Here is a 23518-nt window from a genome sequence, read left to right as displayed (position 1 = left end):
CTCAGCCATAAAAAAGGATGAAATCTTGCCACTTGTGACAACATGGATAGACCTTGAAGGTATTATGCTAAGTGAAATAAGTCAGAAGGAGAGTCAAATACAATATGATCTCACTCATAAATAGAATATAAAAACAACAACAAACACATAGAGACAGAGGTTGGATTGGTGGTTACCAGAGGAGAAGGGGGGAGGGAGGAGGGCAAAAGGGGTGATTAGGCACTGTGTGTGGTGATGGATTGCGTGATATAATCTACACAGAAATTGAGATACAATGATGTACATTTGAAATTTATATGATGATATAAACCAATGTTGCCACAATTTAAGAAAATGATGTGATATATATATATACAATGGAATAATACTCAACCATAAAAAATGATGAAATCATCCCATTAGCAACAGTATGGATGGACCTTGACAGTATGATGTTAAGTGAAATAAGCCAGATGGGGAAAGACAAATACTGAGTGATTTCCTTCGTATGTGGAAGATAAATAAATACATGGACAAAGAGAACAGATTAGTGATTACTAGAGGGAAAGGGGGTTGAGGGGTGGGCAGAAGAGGTAAAGGGGCACATATGTATGGCCATGGATAAAAATTAGACTATTGGTGGTAAGCACGATGCAGTTTATACAGAAACTGCCAAATAATAATGTACACCTGAAATCACACAATGGCATAAACCATTATGACCTCAGCAAAATAACTGAAAATTAAAAAAGCAAAATAAACAAAATATCAATGAAGAGGCATAACCCAGCTCATGGGATCCCCCACCCTTGGAGCTGTATTAGTTGTCTATGGCTGCTATTAACAACAAATTACCACAAACGTAGTAGCTAAAACAACAGAAAGCTACTGTCTCACAGTTCTGGTGGCCAGAGGTCTGATGTGGGTGTTGTCAGGGCTGATTCCTTCATGAGGTCCCAGCGGAGAATCCACCCCATGCCTTCCTCTAGCTTCTGGGGCCTGCAGCAATGCTTGGTGTTCCTTTGCTTGTGGAGGTGTCACTCCAGTCTCTGTCTTCACTTGGCCTTTCCCACTGTGGGTGTCTGTGTCTCAGAGCTCTCTTGTGACGACACGAGTCATCGGATTTAGAGTTCACACCCAATTCAGGATGATTTCATTGGAGATCCTTAGCTTACTTATGCCTGCAAAGACTGTTTCCTAATAAGGTCACACTCACAGTTACCAGGGGTGAGGACTCAGCTGTATCTTTTTGGAGGACACAATTCAACCTGCTACAGGCTCCATCCAGGTGTCTGTTAGGAAAGACTGTACTTGCTAATTAGGGTCATTTACTTGAGAAAGCTCAAAATAGATGTAACCTTAATGTGCCCAGGATATTCAGATCTAAGTGGCCCAAATGAAGAAAATAAACCCTGTTATGGAATTTCTACACTCCAAATTAGAGAATACCCCCCACCCCAAACTAAGCTATTCCTCTCACTTCTGAAGCAGGAAATAATATTTCCACTTGTGATTTAATAAAAGAAATCATTGAGAACAATCTTTTTCACCTGGTGATATTTTTTTCTTCTTTAGCCTGAATCAGCCTACCTTTCACACAAAACAACACATACATACACACACCTGGACCTAGACACGTGGGATTGTTGTATTTTTATTTTCAATAAAGTGACTACATAGAAGAAATACTATTCCTCTTCTTGGTGGATCTGAGCACATAATGCTACATTGCAGATAAACGGAAACTACAGATGCAGAAAACAGAAAAGGTGTTTCTGAAGTCAACACAATCCAGGGGCTAACGACGCACCTGTGTGGTGTGGGTCACAACAGTTAAAATGTGCACGTTAAGTTCCTTAAATGGTGACTTCAGATATATTAGATTATTCACATATTTATACAGTGCTTGTGTAAACAGGTCCACGTAGTTTCTTAATTTTAGCCAAGTAAGTTTCTGCTGGTTTCAGTTTTTATTACAGATACTTTATAATATGCTAGAGATTAGCACTCTAACATAAATTAAAACCAGATGAAATGAAACTAAACTGTGGAAGGGCCAGGATTGATGTTGATAGATAGCATAAGTTCTGCATGGTAACACTTATGTGAAAAATAAGGGAAAAGACTCAGGGAAGTCAAGAACCGTGTTCTAGCAGGAGGTATGTTGATCAGTAAAGTCAGTAGACAATGTGTAGGACTGACATTTCAACTTGTCATTTTAAAAAGAAAGATTATCTTCACTTCTTGAAAAATATTTTACTGCTGACCTGTTCTGATGAAGAACTTCCAGGCAGAATTACGTCTTTCTGAGCATGTCTTTCAAAGTCCTCGCTGGAAGCAGAGGCGGCTTCACCATCCTCTTTGTGGAGTTCTGGACTCCTACTGGACCTCATCGGCTCTTCAGAACCCAAGGTCTCCTGCTCCACGCTGTCATCTATTGACCCCAAGAAGATCACATGGAATTCCATCTGCTCTTTGTCACTTTAATGTTGGCTAGACACACAGTCATCTAACCACTTTTCTTCTATTGGATAAAGTTGTCATAATCTACAATTTAGCAAATCATTTTCTGTCTAATGTGCTGAGAAATCACTGAAGCCCCAAACAAGTGTTAAGATAAAAAACCAACCACAACACCCACAACCCTTGTTTGTCCTGTCATGTTTAGAAAGTGAGCAAAGTGTAGGGTGCATAAAGGCCTTTTTCCCACTTACCAAATATATCCTGAAGATACTGTGCTGCTCTGTGCGTTAATGTTACGCATTGTTATTTCAACATCTTACCACGTACTTGCCATTTACTGAAACCAGTTTGGGACATGAATAGGTTTATGAGAAGCCAGAGCTCTGGGTTCGTTTCCCGAGTTGGGATCCCTGAGAACAGTTCCCGAGCTTTGCACACACAGAAGGACTTTATTTAGGCTGTCTTGTTTATTTGCATAGAAATGCCAGCATTTATATAAATGGTATCTGTACTTCTGTCTCTATCATCTGAAAACTGTATCATCTACAAATTGTATCTATTCATCTAGCTAGCTGTATGCTATACATATAAAGTAATCCCCCTCTTCTAGTCTTGAAAAAAATGCTAGAAGGCAAAATATGGAATTTCCCATCCTTCCGATGTTAGAATTTTAACAAGAACCTAGAAACTTGTAACCAATGGATTAAATCTTCTTTTTCAGGAGGGAAATGAGGTGAAGAGAGCACTGGGATGCAGCATCCAGAGGCCTGCTGGCCTTCCTTGTTCGCTGGTACCCAGCATTGCCTTGTGTAAGTCCTTAAACGTTGTAGGTCTCAGTTAAATCCTCGTGTATAAAATAGCTGGTGAAGTCCCCGACTATCCTGTAAATTCCATAAGACGTTTGTAAGCCCATAAGTGAGTTTAGAAGACTGATTAGGTGCCACCTGTAAATGTGTAATTTACTGTTTTCAAGGGATCCGAGCTGCAAAGACTTGTCACAATGGAAAGGACACAATAGGTCTAAAAGTGCATTACTCAATGTCTAGCACAAAAAAAGGTATTCAATATATATTTGCTGACTCAGACATTGGACTAAAAATATAGAGGCCTGATGATTTAAATATAGCTATTTGTGATGCTTAATTTTATGTGTCAGCTTGGCTACACTATGGCGCCGAGTTTTTGTTCAAACATCAGTCTACATGTTGCCATGAAGGCAAGTTTTAGATGACTAAAATTTAAATCCGTAGACTTAGAGTAAAACAGGTTACCCTTCATAATATGAGTGGGCCTCTTCCAATCAATTGAAGGCCTTAAGAGGAAAGACGGAGGTTTCTGGAAAAGAAGAATTCAGTCTCAAGATTGCAACACATGAAATCCAGCCCGAGTTCTCAGCCTGCTGACCTGCCCTGTGGATTTCGGTCTCAAGACCACAACATCAACTCTCACCCGAGTTTCCAGCCTGCTGTCCTGCAGAATTCTGACTCAAGACTGCAACATCGACTCCTGCCTGAATTTCACATCAACTCTTACCTGATTCTACTGCCAGTCTGCCCTAAGGCTTTCAGACTTGCCAGCCCCCACAATTGCATGAGCCAATTTCTTAAAATAAATCTGCCTCTCTGTTGGTTCTGTTGGATTCTGCTTCTCTAGAGAATCTTGACCAACACATCCTTTGAATTCAGGATCCTTCAAAAAGAGGGATCAAACTGGCATGAAAAATAGGTTTGCTTTGTTTATAAAGACAAAAAGAAACAAAACTTTGGCTACACAAACTGATAGCAAAAAAGTAAAGGGAGGTGTATCTAGGCAGGAATAAAATTTTTAGTGGATGCTATTCTGTAAAAGGGGATCAAAAATGGGGCCTAAACTTCAAGCTTGTTACAAAGTTTAAATAAGTTAGTATTTACCTTATTTAGAACAGTGCTTAGAACCATGCCTAGTAAGCACTCAATGAATGTTTAGCTACTATTAATATTTTCATCAGCAGCAGCAGCATCATCGCCATCATTATCATCATCATTTTTATTATTCTAGGTATGTGTTTATCCCCATAACTACTCCATGTGGAGGTATAATATATCCATTTGGCAGAAATGGCAAAGAAAGGTTAAAAATCTGGCCCAAAGTTGTACAGCTAGTAAATAGTGAAGCCTAAGCATAAATTCAATAGAAATAACAACTCTAATTATTAAAAGACAACCATAATAAGCCCCTTCACTTATAAGTACTTTAAGAAATTATCTTAATAAGGTAGATAAAATGATTGAGAAGAACTAAACACACAATGAAAAAAAAACTTAATAGAATTATTCTCCATGAATTTGAATATATGTGTACACAGCAACTTACACTTGATGTTTTGGTAAAAACTCCAGTGTGGTTCTGGCATCAATTTATATGTGTTAAACTAAGAATTTAATTTTAAAGAATTATCTTTAAATTCCTAGATTAATGCATACAAGAATTTCTTACTTAAAGAGCCTAATATTCACAAGTATTAATTTCCACACTAAGAGTGAAAACAATATACTACTTGTCTTCTATCACCCCAAAGCATTTGCTTAAAAGCTAAGACATTCTCTTTAAAAAGAGTGGCGTTTGCCTTATAAATTAGTCAATCCAAATATGTCCTATGATATTGTAGCATCCTACAATAGTTAGTCTGTTAAATCATTTTTGCTAATTAGTGTTGTAAATTTTATGCAGTTATAATAAATTGGGCTATAATTACTTTTCCCCCCAACTTTAGCTATATTTAAATATTTTCAATGATCAAAAACACACCTAGGTCATCAGTGAATGGCTATATTTTAAAAAAATTAGCATTTGCAAGAAACCATCTCAATGGATTTATAACTAAGGTTAATATAAAAGATTGAAAATAATTGGCCTCTTACCTGGGGGTTCTCTTCGTGCATTCTCATCAAACAGCTTCATTAACCGATCATAGAGAATTCTATTATCAACTTGTAAGGGTGCTAAAAGAACATATTTATGATAACTTTCTCAACAGTTAATTCATACATATGCAAATATAATTACAAAAAGATATTATTAATCATCATGGCTATTTAGTTATCTTATAGGTCATAGACACAAATTCTATTCAATATGCTGTCTTGCTCCGAAAAAAAAAAAACAGAAACCTTTTGTAAATCAATGATAATTGGAACAATGATTTTTAAATGTGTATTGCAGGGTATTCCTAATTGGATACTTCTCCAATAAAAAGGATCTCATATTCAATGGCTTATGACATCTATTACACAAGAATCATTTCAGAACAAGCCGTTATGGTTTGTCAAATCATATAATAGAATATATAAGCATTTGATCAAAATGAATGTTTTACATTAGCTACTCTCTATATATCATATTTTTTACTACTTTACATAAGAAACAACAAACCTGGGTGATTTTAGGTGGTCTTAGATTCTTTTATATATGCTATTGCAATATAATAGCAAATACAAGGGCTACTTAGTTCTTTTGTGAATTTAAAGTAACAAGGTCACGTCATTACAAAAGAAAAAAATCATAATCCTAAAAACCTAGTTCTGGAAGAGGGTTTAAAGGGTCATCTAGGTGGATCTCCTGCCACCGGATAGAACCAAACATAAATGATGCCGAGTTGGATGACCTCCCCAGTCTTAGAATTAGAAAACGCATACATACATCAAACATGTTCCCCTCCACACAGATGGCAAGTGAACTAGCTAAACTGTGGCTGTATTCTTACTGTGGCGGTTTTAATATGGCCCATGTACTCCTATTACTTAGCACTGCGCACTCCATGGGTGAGTCAACTGCAAAGATGGTGGGTAATTCTGCAACTCACATCTGAAACTCCACGAGCAAGTGTTCCAGAAGAGCCTTCCGGAATCCTCATTCACCAAGTTAGAAGATCCTAAAAATTTTAGGTCTTCCCTTTCTGTCCATACCTGAGATCTTTTGAGCATCAGCATTGGAAAAAATCCAACGTGGCCTATATTCATGGACTTGGAATGACTAAACAGGAAAGCCTCGGTTACTGGAGCCAGAAGGAATGTTTCAAAGTGAAACATAAAAAGTCTTTGAAGTTGGTAGCTTCTGCTCATTGAACCCCACAGATGACTTTCTCAAGTGTCAGTTGACGTACAAATGTTCTTTTCCTGCCAAGAGCCAGCACAGACCTCCTACCACCCCAACATTTGGGAAAAAAGGAGAGGGGCAATTCTTGGAAGACATTTTGCAGACTGTGCAGTAGGGAAGCACGTACTTCTATTCCAGCATTGCCTGAATCTTTATAACTCCTAGTGGGAACAGCTACAAAAGTTATAAAGCTGATATATGGCTCATGAAAGAATCTTATTTGGAAATTAACATCAAGCGATAGCAGATGCATGGATGGGTAATTCTCTGCAGATGTAATAAAAGCCCCAATATAAGGACTTCATAATCCTGATGGCCCAATGAAGGTGACAGACAAGAATAAATGAACATACATTTAGAGCGTCAAAACAGACAGACAAGAGGTAAATGGAATTAATAGAGACACCATCTTTAGGAGAGAGGCACCATGGCGCAGGTCTGGTATCAGCCAAACCTGCATCAAAATCCCAGCTCTGCCACTTACTAGCCCTGTAATCCTTGGGCAGCTTCTTAGAATCACTGAGCTTTAATCTTCTTGCCCCCAAAATGGGATAGTTGCAAGGATTAACAAAACAACACGCATACAGCACCAAGCTTCATGCCTGGCACATAGTAGGCACTCAGCAAAGCGTAGCCACCCTCCTTTGTTTGTTGTTAACTACTTAGTAACTGAATGAAGTGGGTAATTTTTCAATAGTTCAAGTTCTGTCATTTTAAACGAGCACTTTTGGTTCATTATTAAGTAATGAGTTATAGACAGCTTTTGAGGCATTGTATGAGAGGAACCTGAACTAGAGAAACCTAACAGACTATGGCTGTTGAGGTTCTGGTTCCTTGGGGAGGCCGATCTGATGAGCAGCCTCCTTCAATGATGCCCCATTAGGACCCTGGAGGGTCAAACAAGTGACATAACACAGAAACAGAAGGCAAGAGAATGTCCCCTTCAAACTCAAATTCAACAATTTGGATTAACCCGGTTCCTCTCCCTTCAGATGTTTTCCTCAAAGGGAAGAGTGGAGAGAGCTGACAGGGCAAACTCAACTCCTGAGGGGAAAGAGAACAGATGGCGCCACAGACACGAGGCTGAATTCCACTTTATGCTTGCTCTGTGGTCTTGGGGAAAATACTAAATCTGTCTGTGCTTATTTCTTCGTCTTCAAAATGGGAATCTCAATGGCTCCTTTGGAGGGTTTTGTGTTGGTTGGTCAGAGTTACTGTATCCAACTCAAGACACCCCTTGAGCACTCAGGAAGTAATAACAACCAGTGTTCACAGAAGGCATGCCATGTGTTGGATACTATGCTTAGCACTTTAAATAATTCATTTATACATTAACTCAACACGTATTTCTCTAGTCGATTCCTGCTCTATGCCCACTGCTGTGCTAGACTCTAAGAAGTGATCAGTGAACAAGGTAAACAAAATCTCTGGCCTCTTCTGTTCTGGAGATTATCTAATAGGGGAGAAACACATTTCACAAATAACTGCACTAAGAAATAGTTTTCTGACCATTGTGATGAGTTTGCTAAAGGCGGCATAAAGGGAAACATCACCTAGCTTAGTCAAGTGAGTTGAGAATTGACATTTATGCTGAATTTTTGAGAAGAGAGGATATTGACCACATGAGAAGGGGAAAGAAGCTGTCCTAGCACCTGAGAGGGTTCAGCGTCCAGAAGGAGCTCCAAGCAAATGAGGACCAAAAAGTAGTCCAGTGTAGCAAGAGCATGGAGAGAAAGTGGAGGGGATCTGACACGTGGACGGACAGTATACTGGTCTTCACCCTCAGTGCAATAGGCCACAATGAGAGGGCTTTAATAAGGGAGTGGCAAGATGCTGTCTTGAGAATGGATCAAAGGGGAGCAGGAGGGATGTGGACAAAAGCAGCTCAGCAATTCCAGGCAGGAGCTCACGTTCACTTGGGACTGAGTAGGGCTAGCAGAGATCCTGAGAGGGAACGGAAAATGAGATTTCATATATCTTGTGATTTTCACGTCAGCAAATAAATATTAAGCATCATATATAAGCCAAGCACTATGCCAGATTCTAAGGACATTTAAGGTCTAGAGGAAAGAAAGTTGCTAAAGAAATAAGTATAGTAATAAACATGTAACTAACAACTAAGATGCACGCCAAAGGAAAAAACAACAGGGTGATAAGAGAAAGAGCAGCAGAGTTAAGGTTTGGTGATCAGAGAAAACACATTTAGTATGTCAAATCAAGAGGCCCTCACCACCCTATAAGGTATTATTATGAATTGATTAGTTATTATTAAACGCAACACGTGATGGTTAATTTTATGTGTCAACTTGGCTAGGCTGTGGTGTCCAGGTGATTGGTCAAACGTCAGCCTAGATATTGCTGTGGAGGTATTTTTTTTATGTGACTAACACTTAAATCAATACACTTTGAGTGAAGTAGATTACTCTTCATAATGTGGGTGGGCCTCATCCAATCAGTTGATGGCCTTAAGAAAAAAGACTGAGGTTTCCCAAAGAAGTGAGTCTCCTCAACACTGTGACATAGAAATTATACCTCCATTTCTAGTGTGCTGCCCTGCTTAATTCAATCTCAAGACTGCAATATTAATATTTACCTGAATTTCACATCAACTCTTACCTGGATCTCCAGCCAACCAGCCTGCCTTACCTGCCAGCCACCAAAACACATGAGCCAATTCCTTAAAATAAATCTCTCTCTTTCTCTTTCTGTGTGTGTGTGTGTGCATGCACACATTGTATATGTATTGTATAATATGTAGAGAGAGAAAAAGAGAGATCCTATTGGTTCTGTTTCTTTGGAAAACACTGATTCATCCATAAGCTAATATTACCCATACCAAATCATATACAAAAGTATGAAATAATAAAATGTGCATCTACTACATAGAAGCACTCAGATCCATATCCATATTAAGTAAAAAGTATTTACCAGAAATCAATGATAAAGCAATTGTCCATTATTTTTAAAATCTATGCTATATAAAAATTAACATAACATTATCTTTTCAGGATTTAGTGTAAACAAATAAAATGGTGGTTGTGGTGGGTTATTTACACTGATAGAGTCATAAATTCTATTAAACATTGCAACTCATCTAACCTACGCTATTTTCCTTTATACCTTGACTTCCAGGAAGCACAAAATAAGAGTGCTTAATTATAGTTAAAATATTGTCCTCCGTTTTTTGTATTTTTACTGCTTCCTTTTGTAGGTATTCTCAAATCTTCCCTTTCTTATTTATGTGAACTTTGCTCTGACCATATTCATCTATATTTCTATTATAAGCTGCCTCAAACTATTTTGGAGGCAAGTAGAGTATAAATTCTAAACAAATAACTCTAAGAACAAAGCTGAACTAAAGTGATGATAGATAGGGCAAGCCGACCCGGGGTGTCCCTCCAATCCTGCCACAGGAAGGGCTGTGCATTGCACTCTGCTCAGGCTGGGCCTCCTCAGGACCCGTCCCACAGCACTGCATGGTCCCTGCATGGTCTTCAGCCCTGTGCCGTAGAGGGTGCAAAAGGATATCTCGTGCTCATTAGCACTGTCTGTTCCCTTAAACAGGGTAACTATTTAGCCAAAAGAAAAAAGAAGACATCATTAATTGCAGACTTAAAACTGAATTGTGGGCAGATGTAAAGAGAAGTGTCTGCTCTAAAATGTGGAACCCCACGTTCACCCAAAGGAGTTGGGCAATAACTGCTGACAAAGGAAGGGTGACCAACAATATTTTGTCTTATGAAACGTACCTGTCCATGGTTAGAGCCATTCATCATTCATTCAACATATCTTAGTAAGTAACCTTTAGTCCTTACATTACAAATATTCCACCAAATATAGCTATATATTGTGATCTTCAAGAAATTAAAACAGACCTCAAATGCTAATTCTATGGCTACTCGTCTCCAGAATGCACTGCGATTCTCTCTCATCCCTCAAGTGTATTTAGGCAAATAAAAGGCTAAGGTTTTCCCGTTTCCAATTTGCCCTCATTTTGAGCTACTGGTAAAAACTCGTTCTGAGAGTAAGTTCTTGCCTTATTTTGCACATATGTCTTTTGATGATATCCATGGATTCTGCATCATTTAAAAGTAGATTTAGTTTATTCAAAACTGTCTTTTAAAATGATCTTTGCACTGTGCTTGAGCCCTTTTATTTGTGAGGATTTACTCCAGTGTTTCCTTAAAAAGTACAGATTCAATGACTGGTGCCCAACGGTGGAATATGGTCTGGATTGCAAATGACTCTAAGTAACACTTGTCACTATCACCATCTCATCAATAACCTTTGTAAACCCTAGAGGGCTTGGTGAGCTATCGACTATGCATAGTACAGTGCACATAAGGAGCAATTTTGATTTGTTATTTTACAACCACAGCTAAACACAAGATTACAGAAGAGGAAATCATCATAGCACTGCACCTTTGTTATTCAAAACTTAGGTGGTGATTCCATCTTCGATGAAAGGAATTCAATAGTTACCATGTATGGAAATCTCGTATGCTGGAGGAATTTTATTGAAGAATGCTCTTTTTAAACTCCAAGAGCAGAGATGGCATTTGTAAAGCCACGATGCTTCTCATAAGCATAACATCAGTCTTATAAGAGCGCCAGACAGCTTACAGCAGCATTAATGAGAGCAAACTCCTGCTTCTTCTCTCTGACCAGCTTGCTGTCCTTGATGAAAAATTACTTTCGCTGCCCATCATGTTGTTAGTGGTTAAAACTTACCATTTAAATTGTAAGCTGCAAAATCTAAATGGAACTGCATGTGTGATCTTTGTCACCTCATTTTCATGAATGGAAAAGAATATTCTGACACAAAAATTACATACTTAATTCTAGCTCACCCTCTCTGCTGACCTCCATCCCACACTGCCTTGGGTTTATTTCCTCATCCATCAGTGGGTCAAAGTAATTTCTGCTGTATTCATTTCCTGTGGAAAGTACATGAAGTAAGGGTCAGTGATTATTAGAAGCACATGAACCAAAATGTTAATTTTGAAATCGACACCAGCACAGAAGGACCATTTTAGCTACTTTATAAGCTTAATTTTTTTACAAGTCTTCCAAGCCTCCCTTTTTAGTAATTATTATCTTTCAAAAGGTCAGAAAAGGTAATTCAAGAAACAAGTTCATGCTATCTTTCTGTTGCTAAAAAATTAATGAGAAAATTATCAAATGTAGACATTAAAATAATAATAAAAAACTTAAGGGAAATTATTTTTAGGATCTACTTGAGAGATGGACATTGTTGTAGTCTAATGGTGTTTAGAGTTCACTGATGGCTCTATTTACCCACTTGTATATCATTCACTACCTATATCATGTTATTGTGTCCAGAATTCTGTAGTTAACTTAGTTGTATCTTAATTATGAAAAACTGTAGCAAAATTCCCATGTTGATAGTTGAATAAAAAGAAAGAGAGAGAGAGAGAAGAGAGAGAAAAGAGAAAGAAAGAAAGGAGAGGAGTGGGGAGAGAGGGAGAAAAGAAGGAAAGAAACAGAGAGAGAAAGAAAAAGAAAGGAAGGAAGGGAGTGAGGGAGGAAAGTAAGAGGTGTCTGTTTACAGGTCTTCTTTGTTATGTCAACTCAAGTAACATGAAGAGAAGGTACAAATGATTCAGCCAGGAATTTTATTCAATACACATCAAAAAACTCAGCACAAACCAAAAATCCTTACTTGATATTTCCCACTTATTTTTGTCCTTATCTCAATAACCAACTGTAGCATCAAATATGACTTTATAATAGAGAAAAGGGTCTGTTATCAATTTTCCAAATCTAGTTTCATATTTCCTGCAAACTGAAATGTATATGTCTATTGCTAATAATTTGCATTCAGTAAAACGTAATCTACTCTGATGATAATTCAAGTCGCCTCAAACACTGTAAAACACAAATAAAGACTTCGGAGTGAAGACAACAATAATTCTGAAAGTACTGCTTACAGGAAAGGGTTGATATACACCAGGTATTCTGTGGTACTCCATGGTATATTAGTTTTAGGATCAAAAATAATCCAAACAGCAGCTCCTTCTCGAAGGCTAAATGGAATTTTGATAGGAACCTAGGTTTAATTTATATTTCTGGACTGGCACATTTTTGCTGTCAGTCTCTGTTCTATCAATGTAGTAAGTGCAAGAACTGAAAATCTGCTTTTCCTTGAGGTCTCAATAAAGAAAAAATAAATGAGTTTCATTTTTGTTACTTTATCTGTCAACAACTACTAGGCTGGTATGAATCTTGGCAGTATGTAATCAAAGTCTTATTACTGCAATAACACAGCCATTCTACCTCATTCACCGTAATTGTTTTTTTTCCCCCCTCTACCACAAAGCACTGTGATATTCTAAGTACATTATTCCATATGCTGGCAAAATAATTCAGCTATATTAAAGCAAAAACGGTAGTGTACTCCTAATTATATTACTATGGTAGCGTAAGTCAACTCTTGGTACCCAGATCCTGGGAACACCCCCAATTCAATACAAAAGTCAAATCTTTTGTCTACGGAAATGACCTATTGGTAAGTAATACCAAGTTCATCAAAACGTTGGAGAGCAAAACAAATTTAAGTCATTTTTAACCAAAGTTTGCAGAAGTTTATTTGGTTTACCATTCTCATTCCTGTTGTCGGTTGAGAAATCAGGGTCTTGCCCAGCTGTGCAAGAAGGAAGCCTGCACCCTGGAGTCTTCAGTGCGCTAAGACTCCCCTCGGGGCTTGATGCTTCTGCACACAACTGCGAGATGGGCCCCTTTAGGTCTGCGTGTGGTTTCAAAATCTATGCAGATTGTTCCTTCCACATTCAGTATGAATTGGGGCACACGTGTAAGTTATAAATGCCACTCCTGGAGTGATTTATTTTATACTTCGCATTCTGGGATATGGCAAATAGAATTTCACAAGAATTACGAGGGATCTTGAATGAAGAGGCAATCCACTAATTCCTTTTAAACATCCCCAAATTCTATATTATTTTATATTCTATAATAGTACATTATGTTATATATTTGTATGTTATATGTTTTTGCAATGTATGTGTGTTTTATATTCTATTTTATATTATATTATGTATTGCTTTATATATATAATATAAGACACTTACTGTCTGTCTCCTCCACTAAAATAAGCCCCATGAAGGCAGTGACCTTCTCCCTTTGTCTGCTGCAGCCCCCTCAGTGCCCAGAATCATGCCTGGCACACAGAGGTACTCATAACATCATCTGAATTCATTCAATAAGTAAACACTTCTTGGAAACCTATTGTAATACCCCAATTTTTTATTGTCTAGATGTTCTTTCTTGATTAAAATGAACGAGTTATCATCTTTTTATCACCCTTTATTTTTCTCTTCCTTTCTATTCCCCATCCTCTCTCTATATTCCTTCAAGACCCCTTTCCTTTTGCTTTTTAACTGAGTGCTTTTTAGGAAGCAAACACCATGTCTGGATTTTAAAAACAAACAAAGAAAATACTGTGGCCCCTGCTTTCAGAGCGTAGAGTGCTGAGAGAACAAGGAAGTTAAACATTTACAGTCTGGCGTGATTTAATGCTGTGGTAAAGGATGGAGTTCTGTGAGCCCATAGCAAGAGCATCTGGCTCATATTGGAGACTTCAAAGGAGACTTCCTGGAGAAATTGCTACCTGAAGTAAGTTTTGAAATGTGATTAGGAATAAGCCAAATCAAAAATACAGGGGAAAGGAATTTTTTTTTGGTGAGGAAGATTTGCTCTGAGGTAATATCTGCTGCCAATCTTCCTCTTTTTTTGTGTGTGTGCCTGAGGAAGATTAGCCCTGAGCTAATATTTGTGCCAAACTTCCTTCATTTTATATGTGGGATGCTGACACAACATGGCTTGATGAATGGTGTATGTCCGCACCCAGGATCTGAACCCATGAATCTGGGCCACAAAAGTGGAGCATGCCAGATTTAACCACTATGCCACCGGGTCCACCCCAGGAAAGGAATTTTTAATGGGAAGAGAAGCATGGGCAACGGAGAAAAGACACCAAGGCATAAAGACATCAGAAGATGCTTTGTTTGTGGATGATTCTCAAATCTTGTCAGCCTCCTAAAGTTACAGTAAGGTAGGTAATGGAATCCACACTTTCTCACCAGTCCTAGAACCAACTTTGACTAATGTTTTGGCTCAAATTATTATTAAGTTGTTATACATGTCACTTTATGCTGATATGTTATTTCATGTCTGTTCAATCACTCAACCAATATTTATTGAGTGCTTATTATGTGAATGTATTAGTAAGACAGAACACTCAAAAATCCCTCCCCTCACAGAGCTTGCATTCTGTGAGCAGAAGAACGAACACAAACAAGTGTGTGTATATTTTATAGTTTATTAGGTGATTATAAGTGACGTGGGGGAAAAAATAGAGCCAGATAAGGCTAACTAAGCCGCCCAGGGAGGGGTGAGAGTTCCATCACTCGCGTATACCCTTGTTTCAAACTAAGAATGACACTCAGGATCAAATCACTGTGTTCTCGAGACTATTGAGACAGTGAAGCAATAATAATGCTTACAATTTGTAATTTATTATTTATAGTTTATGACTAATTTGCCAATTACTTGCTATAACATAAATCAGCCTACAAATTCAATAAGAATCTACTATTAAATATTAAAATGATTCTCCCTTTCTATTGGTATATCCTGGCCTGATGAGCCAATAACCTAAAGACAGGAGGCAGAGGCTAAGACGGCAAAGCACCCAGAATCTATTTTAAATTTGGAAACAACAGAATTTATCTTAACACTAGCTCCTTTGCTCACGATTCATTGGATAGTGTCAGGATTCAACAAAATGAGATGGTTTTAGGGTAAAGTGTATATTACCAGAAGGTAGATTGCTAATAGGATAAATTCCTAAAAGTGCCCTAATCATTCAGAAAATCCTTTTGGATATATCTAAAATCATCTCACAGGAAAATTAACAGACCCACTGAGAAATTCAAAGTAGGGCATTTAGCAACATAGATACAACAGGTTTTAACATGGCTGATATTTAACTGTTTGTTATATTCAAATGAACAATCTGACAGCTGCATATACATTTGTATATTTAGGCATGGTTCTGAAGCAATTGGATGTAATCCATAAACTAATAAATCAGTATAGTGATATTGTCTATATTCTCCATGCCCTTGTTTCCAACTTCCTAAAAATAGCTGTTCAATGTTTAGAATTAGCCTCAGTTCATGCATTTCTTGTGCTAGTTTTTACTGAATCGGGGAGGAACACACACACTTGCCTCTGCCCTTCCACACATATCAGGTTTTCCTATCATTTAACTCAGCAGCACAGAACGCAATCAGGGCTTTTACTTAAATTACACTGTAGGTGAACTCTGGCCAGGAAATCCTCCAGTGTGCACCCAGGCAGCTCCTCGGGGGCCATAAGAGTGAGACTGAAATTGCCCACCAGAGGAAGGTTAGTGTGACTCATAGAAGTGTCGACTCAACAAGGCAATCACTGCCTTTCAAATCAGCTCCATTAGCTCGGGAGGAAGAAAATCCGAACGCATCTCCCTGTTTCTCGGGAGGTTTTGATCGGCTCCACTCTTGTCCTTTTCCTGTGAATCCACCTGCTTCAGCTCAGATTTTCATTACTAACCGTCATGTTTTCTATAATATACTTGAAGTTAAATAAACACAAGGCCTGCATGTAAACTAAATAACTAACTAAATAATTTACATTCTATGATTACAGTGATGCACCAAAATTTTATAAACTAGGATACTCTCCTGAACATTATTCCTTTTAAAGGCATGAAGCCTAGATAACTATAATTAAATTTGCTTCTTATGAACTTTATAAATAAATTTGGGGAAACTTCATAGTTTCCCCACTTTGAAAATCCAATATGAAGATCTCGGGTTTAAATGTCCACAGGGCCGGGAAGTTTACATGTAAGTATAAAACATAAGTGTGGAAATCAGGGGTTGTAACAGAATAGAGGTTAGTGGGAACTATGTCAAACTCAGACATGCTCTACTATACTAAATCCATTTTAATACTATTTCTATAAGGTTGATTTACAAACATTTTTAAAATTAAAGGCAACTAAAGATACAATATTTCATATGATAAAGAATAGTTATTTTAAATCAAAGTCTTCATTATACTGAATAACAAAACAACAACAAGCCCCAAAAAAACAAATAAAAACCTAATGACAAAAACTCAAACTATGACTTGATTGTCCACTATGAACATTATTGTCCAACAGTCTCTTAGCAGTCTTGGCCAAAGCAGTTAGAACAAAAATAAGGGAGAGTGTGAGTAAAATTACTGAAAATAATTATATTTTATGCAATTATTATTTGAAGACAATAGGATTCCACACCACAAAAATATAAGAGGTCTGACCAAAAAACTTTTAGAACAAAGATCTTATTTGAATAACAGCTTGAAAAACAACCAGATAAACATTAAGAATCATTCACTTTTCTAAGTGTCAACAATAGCCACTTAGGAGTTCTAAAGAGCAAATAGAAAATCAGCACACATAACACAGCTGCAGATAGCTCTCAAAAATCAATGTATTTAGACTTTCATAGGAATCCATAGGCGGTCATCAAGAGTATTAATCTTACCCAGAAACTCAATCTAAAAGGCCTAAGTTTGTTAAAAACAGCAAATTGATACCATTTCCCATTTCTCCTTGAGAGAAAGGCTACCCTGTGAAACGATCTGCTGCTCACATTATATTCAAGAACTGGTGCCCTGTTGGACAAATTAGCTTTCTCAACTGCTTATTCCTACTTCCTTTCCAAATCTTGTGGGTATTTGAGATATCAGTGCTTTGAAAACCTAAATAGGGTAATAGTTGAAGTTTGCTAACAAGTACTAATTAATTGAGCCATATTCTTTCTTCCCCTAAGGCCCTACCTCATGGTAAATTACGAGGCATTTTAACTTTCAAACCCCTGGAGTGCCGCTGAGCGTGTAATTGCTGCAGGGCTTTCTCCGACAGGACCCCAAGGCATTAATGCATCATGTGCTCCTCTGGACCTGGAATCCTCAGAGTTAAAGCGTGTCCCTAAGTACCTAACTTCTAAACAGGAAGCTATTCCCATTGCTTAAGTAATGGTGATAATTCAAAGGTTAAGTATAAATATATTGGGTTTTTACACATATTTAAAAGTCCTGCAAAAGCAATATCAAAGTAGGTTTTCTTTCTTTCTAATTTGAAGCCCGGCAACATTATCCTACATATAAATGAACGTATGTAGATAGTTTGGAATATTGCCTTTCAATTTAGGAAGTACCTGATATTACCATCAATTACCCCTATAATCTTTCTGACTGTGCCTTCATTCATTTAACAATATGTCTTCCTCATGGATCTAAGATTACATATATTTATGTATTATATTTAAGGGTTCATTCAGCTAATAATGTTTTCATCACACTGCAGCACACTTTAATATGAAAACAATCAATATAACGGATTATTAGATTTAGCTAAACGATTTTAATTAATAATCCTTTGTCTAAAAACAATCTAGTAATTTATAGACAACTAAACTCTTTATCTCATAAAACAAGGGGTTCAGGACTTCCTATGGGTTTTTAATACGGCTTTTGGTCAATTAATCTGATGAAAGCTAAAGAAAATCTTATTTCCTATTAAATTCTCTTTAATAGAACACAAAAAGTATCTGAAAGAAACTCTGGAGATTAAGGACTAATTTGTGCTAAAAGCACAAAATACTAAGGTCACGAAAAAACTTTTCTAGTAAAATTGTTCTTAAAATGGAAACGCAACGACTGAACTCCAGTCAACATGGTGGCTTCACGAAGTTTGAAATTTATATGGAATTTCATTGATATAGTGCAACTTCTTATTCTGATAGCAAAAAACTCTTTTAAAAAATTTCACCAAATATTTAAGAGGATGTAGGTAAACAATTCTGTAACCTGGTCAACTGCTAAGACACTGATTGCATCACTAACATATCAGAAAACAAGTTTTTCTCTCAGTTCTACTATGTAGCTGCTTATGTTACGAAAGTTATTGGACTTTCATTGGCTATATGATCTAGTTCCAGCATTTTATTCTAAGATTGTTAACCATACTTGTCACCATCCTATAGATTCCTGTGCTCACATTTTTATTTTAAAGGTCTATAAGTTTCACTGGCGTATAAATAAATCCAGTCGCTTAAATGTATAAATCTATCTATCATCAATGACCTGGAGTAATGAAGGAATCTCTCTGAATGTTAAAATGATTCTTATAAAAATTCTTTCTCCGATCAACTACTTATGACAGATTTTATAAAATATTACTTTACAAAGTTATACATTGGGGGTTTCACTAACATTAATTTGAGGAAAAGATAGAAAAATAACCATGCTTAGCCGTTGGCAAAGTGTTACCCATGGTTTCAATTTTAGCATTAATGGAAATAGAAAAAGACAATACAAATAGTCATTCAGCTAATTTCCTGGGCATATCTGTCCGATTTCCTGGAGGTAGCCAGTTCCTTGTGAGAAACAAATAAATTGAACTTTTCTTATTCTGTTCAAATTCCCAAAACTCATACGTTTGATTAAAATGCCCTTTCCCCAACTGGACATTGTTCTAGAACTCTGTTGCTCCATTTAAAAAAAAAAAAGATGAGAAAGTAAGCTTAAATTAATTCATATAAATTGATCACATATTTTATCCATGTGATATCTACATAAAATATTCCTTTACTTCGGTGGGAAGGATGCTTTCCTGCCTCTTTATTTTTAGCTTTCCAAGTTGGTGAAAGAAATTCAAATCACTTAGGGGCCAAATGGTATCTGAAGACACAAATTCAGGTCAGTTCAATAAACCTAAACCAAAAACTTTTCCTGTATATTTTCTTTTTCTTAATAATAGTTGAAATGTCCCAAAGCAAGAAAAAATTTTTTAATGTTCTATAAATTTCACATAACACCTGTTTTCCATCTTAAGGGAAAAATAGCTATAAATAAGAACAATGTAAACACTTTTATACAATATCCCTTCTAAAATAATCTAGGCTATGTACACTATGGCGGAAAACAATTCTCATCACATATTTTCTCAGAAAATTTGAATTACGCACTTAACATGTATACTCATATATTTCTTTTGCTACAAATTTTTGTACACATGTATTTCTGATGGCCACACAATCTGAAGATAGATTTAGAGTCACAATTATAACCCTAATCCAGGATTTCTCTAGCTCAGGCACAACTATTATGCATCTCTCCCTTTAATTCAAACAACCTTTCACTTTTTCTGGAAGGATCTAAGGCCTTAGATTACATATGCTCAAACTCATTCCTCTCACCTTCCTTGGAACATCTGCTGTTTTCTTTCTCTGCTGCCCAGCCTTCTGTTTTGCCGCCTTCTGTCAAAGATTCTGCGCTCACAGAGGTGCTCTTCAAACCACAAATATCTCCATATCCATCATGAAATCACTAGGGGCACCTCCACTCCACAAAGCCACAGGGTAACCACCTCCTGTCAATTCCAGAGCTGCTGCTGAGGCCAGCTCAACTGACCACTGTTGGCACCAGTACTGATTCCTGCTGGTACCTCTTATAGGCCATGCCATGTTCTCTCCAATGTCTGCTCTGGTTCTGATCAAACATTGAACTCATGCCTCTGTCCATCTCATATTCCTTTGGCAATGCCAAGTGGAGGGGTACACATCATCCACCCACATGGTATGCGTCCTTCTTAAACCTCCGTGTTACACAGGTTGGCAGGTAAAGCTATTGAAGTCCCCAAAAAGTGATGGAGATCTCAGTTTTTATGCCGAGCCTCTCTCCCTAAGACCCTGGAACAAATACCTGAGGATTAGACAATGGGACAACATGATTGGCAGTGTGCTATAATCAAAATTACCTTTCCTCTCTGGTTCTAAGATATTGGCATGGGATCAAGCTTGTGTGCCTGACTGTCTCTTTCCTTAGAATTTTCTTCTTCCATCTCGGTCTTTCTTAAAATGGGAATGCAACAAATAAAATACACCAGCCAAATGGCAGCTAAAGAGAGTTTAATGAAGTTTGAATTTAATATTGAATTCATTGATGTAGGGTAACTTCTTATTCTGATGGCCAAAAAGTATTTTTAAAACTTTCACCCAATATTTGAAAGGTAAAAAAAATTCAATTTCTGTCCTACTTCTAAGATACTGCCTATTTTGTTAATGTATCAGAAAACCTAAATTTCTATATTAGTTTTTTCACTAAAAGTTTGGTCATTTTAGGGCACTTTAAACCACAAAACCTCAGACCTGCTCAGTCCTGGGCTGAACACAGTTTAATCAACTAAGTTGGGATCCCAGTTATGCTAGTGTGGTACACACACAAATACACACACACACATGCACACACACACATTTACTTTTCCTGTTTCGCCTGTACTAGGAAGAGTCAATGCAAGAAATGCTATTTATAAAATAGAAGTAAAAATTTTATATGAGAAAATATTGCTTTTTTGAGAGTGCCAGATTAATCTGGTTTAATCAACTATAATCTCAAGAGCTGCCCTCAAGATGACTTTGCTGATGTGATGTTTCACGAACATAGAGAGATTCCATGTCTGTTGTGCTCATATTTATATCTCCCATATCTAGCATAGTGCTTAGCAAATAGAAGATGTTCAATCAATATGCTTTCCAGTAAATGAGGAGAAAATGGAGAAATGCATAAAGCATTTTTGGTATTACATATCTAACTCCTAAGCAAAATGTTATATAAATTATGTTATGCTCAACTAATCATGCATATACCATTTCCATTTTTAAACTATACTGATATTATTAACAATAGGTTATGATCAATAAATAAGCCAAGGCATAGGAACTGTACAAGACATTTATCAGATTTTTGTTTGGTTGGTTGGTTTTTCCGTCTTGAATCCATTTCCCTTCCTAATAGCATCACAATTTCCTAGTCCTCAGTGTGTATAGTCTTGATGGTCCAGTAACTCCAGGTTCCTGTCTCCAAGTACAGGAGGCAGGAAGGGTTGACAGAATCTATTTCTCCCACCTGTGATAAAGCCAGGAGGCAGGCAAGTGACCTGAGCATAGCCAATCAAATGCTCTCCCCTAGGACTCTGGGTAAGTGAAGCAAGGATGGGAAGAACACTTGAAATAACCTTGGTGAAAGTTAGAGATCAATAGGAAAAAATCTTCCAAGTAGAATTAATTCACATACCATCAGTTTAACTATTCTACTATCCTCTTCTACAATTATTCCTTCTTTCTTCTTATCTAAAGCCTTTCCATGGCTCCTTCTCATGTCTGTCCCACATTTCACTTTACTGCCATTTAGAATTCAGACGTTCACCACCTTTTTTGTGCCACCATGTCATATATTCAGATTATTAAATATGCCCTTTGACCACGCAGCCCACAAGCCCTTGTTAGGTTTGAAACCTAACCCAACTCCTCTCTCTTTTGAAATTCTAAGCAGTTGTGAGTCGACTCCCTTCTCAAATATACAGTTCTGAATTTCCCCTTCTCGTAAGGCTAGTCATCATCAGACCAGGGCACAGCTGGAAGTGAGGAAAGAGGATGAGCTGAGATGCTGGCATTGGAAAAGCAGTCTACACACGGGAAACACAAGCTCTGGGCAAGATGGAGCAGACAACATATGGCCAAATATAATCACATATATGTGAATTCCTCTGAGAATTTACAAATTAGGGTTTGAATGCTTTTGCCAATTGTCTGTCTAGAAATTAAAGGCCAATAGGAGTGGAAAGACGATCACAAGCAGAGCCTGGCCGACTTTCATTTGAAGTGAGGGCGCAGAGGCAGAGCAGCCTGGGAGGAGACGGGGCAGCGGCGGGCAGACTGAGAGCTTGGCTGTGGTTTTTCTCCATTCACACCTTGGAAAAATGACTGATACCAACTTAGAGTGTCAGCTCTGCAGCACACTGTCATTTCTGGGGAGAACCTTCAGACAAATAAGCTTCTAAGGATGCTCAACATTGGAGTGTTGAGCTGGGATTTGGGGGTGCTCTCCCAGTAATCTTGAACTCATTCCACCCAGTAGTTGCTTATTTTGCCAATTTCTAAAGATCAGCATGTGCTTACTTTAGTTACTTTTCTCCTATACAAAGGGACTCAATCCATTATAAGTTTAAAGGCTTTTTTATCCAAAGTCTGTTTTCAGAAAATCCCTTTCCTAGACATTTCCCTCATAATTTAAATTGCTATTTATCCAATAACTTTACATTTCCTTGAAATAATTTGGTTAAAGTAGCATTGAAATTCTGCCATTACTTACTAAAGTTTTTTTTAAAAAAAGCACCTAAAAGGTGCAAATGTTTTGATACTTACTTATAGGGCGATAATTTGTGCTCATTGTAATAATACTGTGGGAAAAAGATGTAGTTACTCGATTTTACCTAAGTAATCACACTGGCAGATGATGTAAATGTTCTTTTTTTACAGTATTAACAAGAAACATTGTGTTCTGTAATATCTAGCAGTTTCTGAATTCACATATTTCAAATATTCTTCCTTGTTCACAGACCATAAAATTGTACATCTCATTTGCAATTGAATGTTTTTGGAGGCTCTGCCAAAGGCAGGCAAGCAGGGTGGTTTTGGGTAGAAATGCATCAAGTAATTTTTTTGGCCAATGTTGACTATGTCCCAGAATAGAGATGGCGTAACCCCTACCTATGTCAATGTCTGGCTGGTTTTGTCAGGATGATAAATCACTCCTGGATTTTCCATCTGAACCTTCTTATTTTTATTCCTTCCATTCTGCTCTACTTTTGAGCTACAAAATTTTCTCTCTGTCTATTTCCTAGAACCTGGCCAACTAATGATCGCTCATGACAGCTACTACATTTCATGCCCACTCTCATCTTCCAGACATGGGAAGTAAGCCCCCAGTAGTAGTTCTCAACCCCAGCTGTCCATCAAAATGCCTT

At 37.4% G+C, this 23518-nt stretch overlaps 1 protein-coding gene across 1 annotated transcript in view; it reads right to left on the bottom strand.

Moving 5' to 3' along the window:
- Nucleotides 1-23518, bottom strand: part of LOC124227108 (uncharacterized) — a 444749-nt gene that overhangs the window by 272044 nt on the left and 149187 nt on the right. The window contains exons 8-10 of the mRNA XM_046641003.1: nucleotides 11427-11513; nucleotides 5343-5411; nucleotides 2247-2413 (exon numbers count right to left, since the gene is read on the bottom strand). Coding sequence (XP_046496959.1) covers nucleotides 2247-2413; nucleotides 5343-5411; nucleotides 11427-11513 — 323 coding nt within the window. The remainder of the gene's footprint in view (nucleotides 1-2246; nucleotides 2414-5342; nucleotides 5412-11426; nucleotides 11514-23518) is intronic.

The sequence above is a fragment of the Equus quagga genome, chromosome 15 (genome assembly GCF_021613505.1).
Source record: "Equus quagga isolate Etosha38 chromosome 15, UCLA_HA_Equagga_1.0, whole genome shotgun sequence".
In the NCBI taxonomy this organism is placed as follows: Eukaryota; Metazoa; Chordata; class Mammalia; order Perissodactyla; family Equidae; genus Equus; species Equus quagga.
Note: the sequence above shows the minus strand (reverse complement) of the source record. Positions and strands in the feature narration are given on the sequence as shown.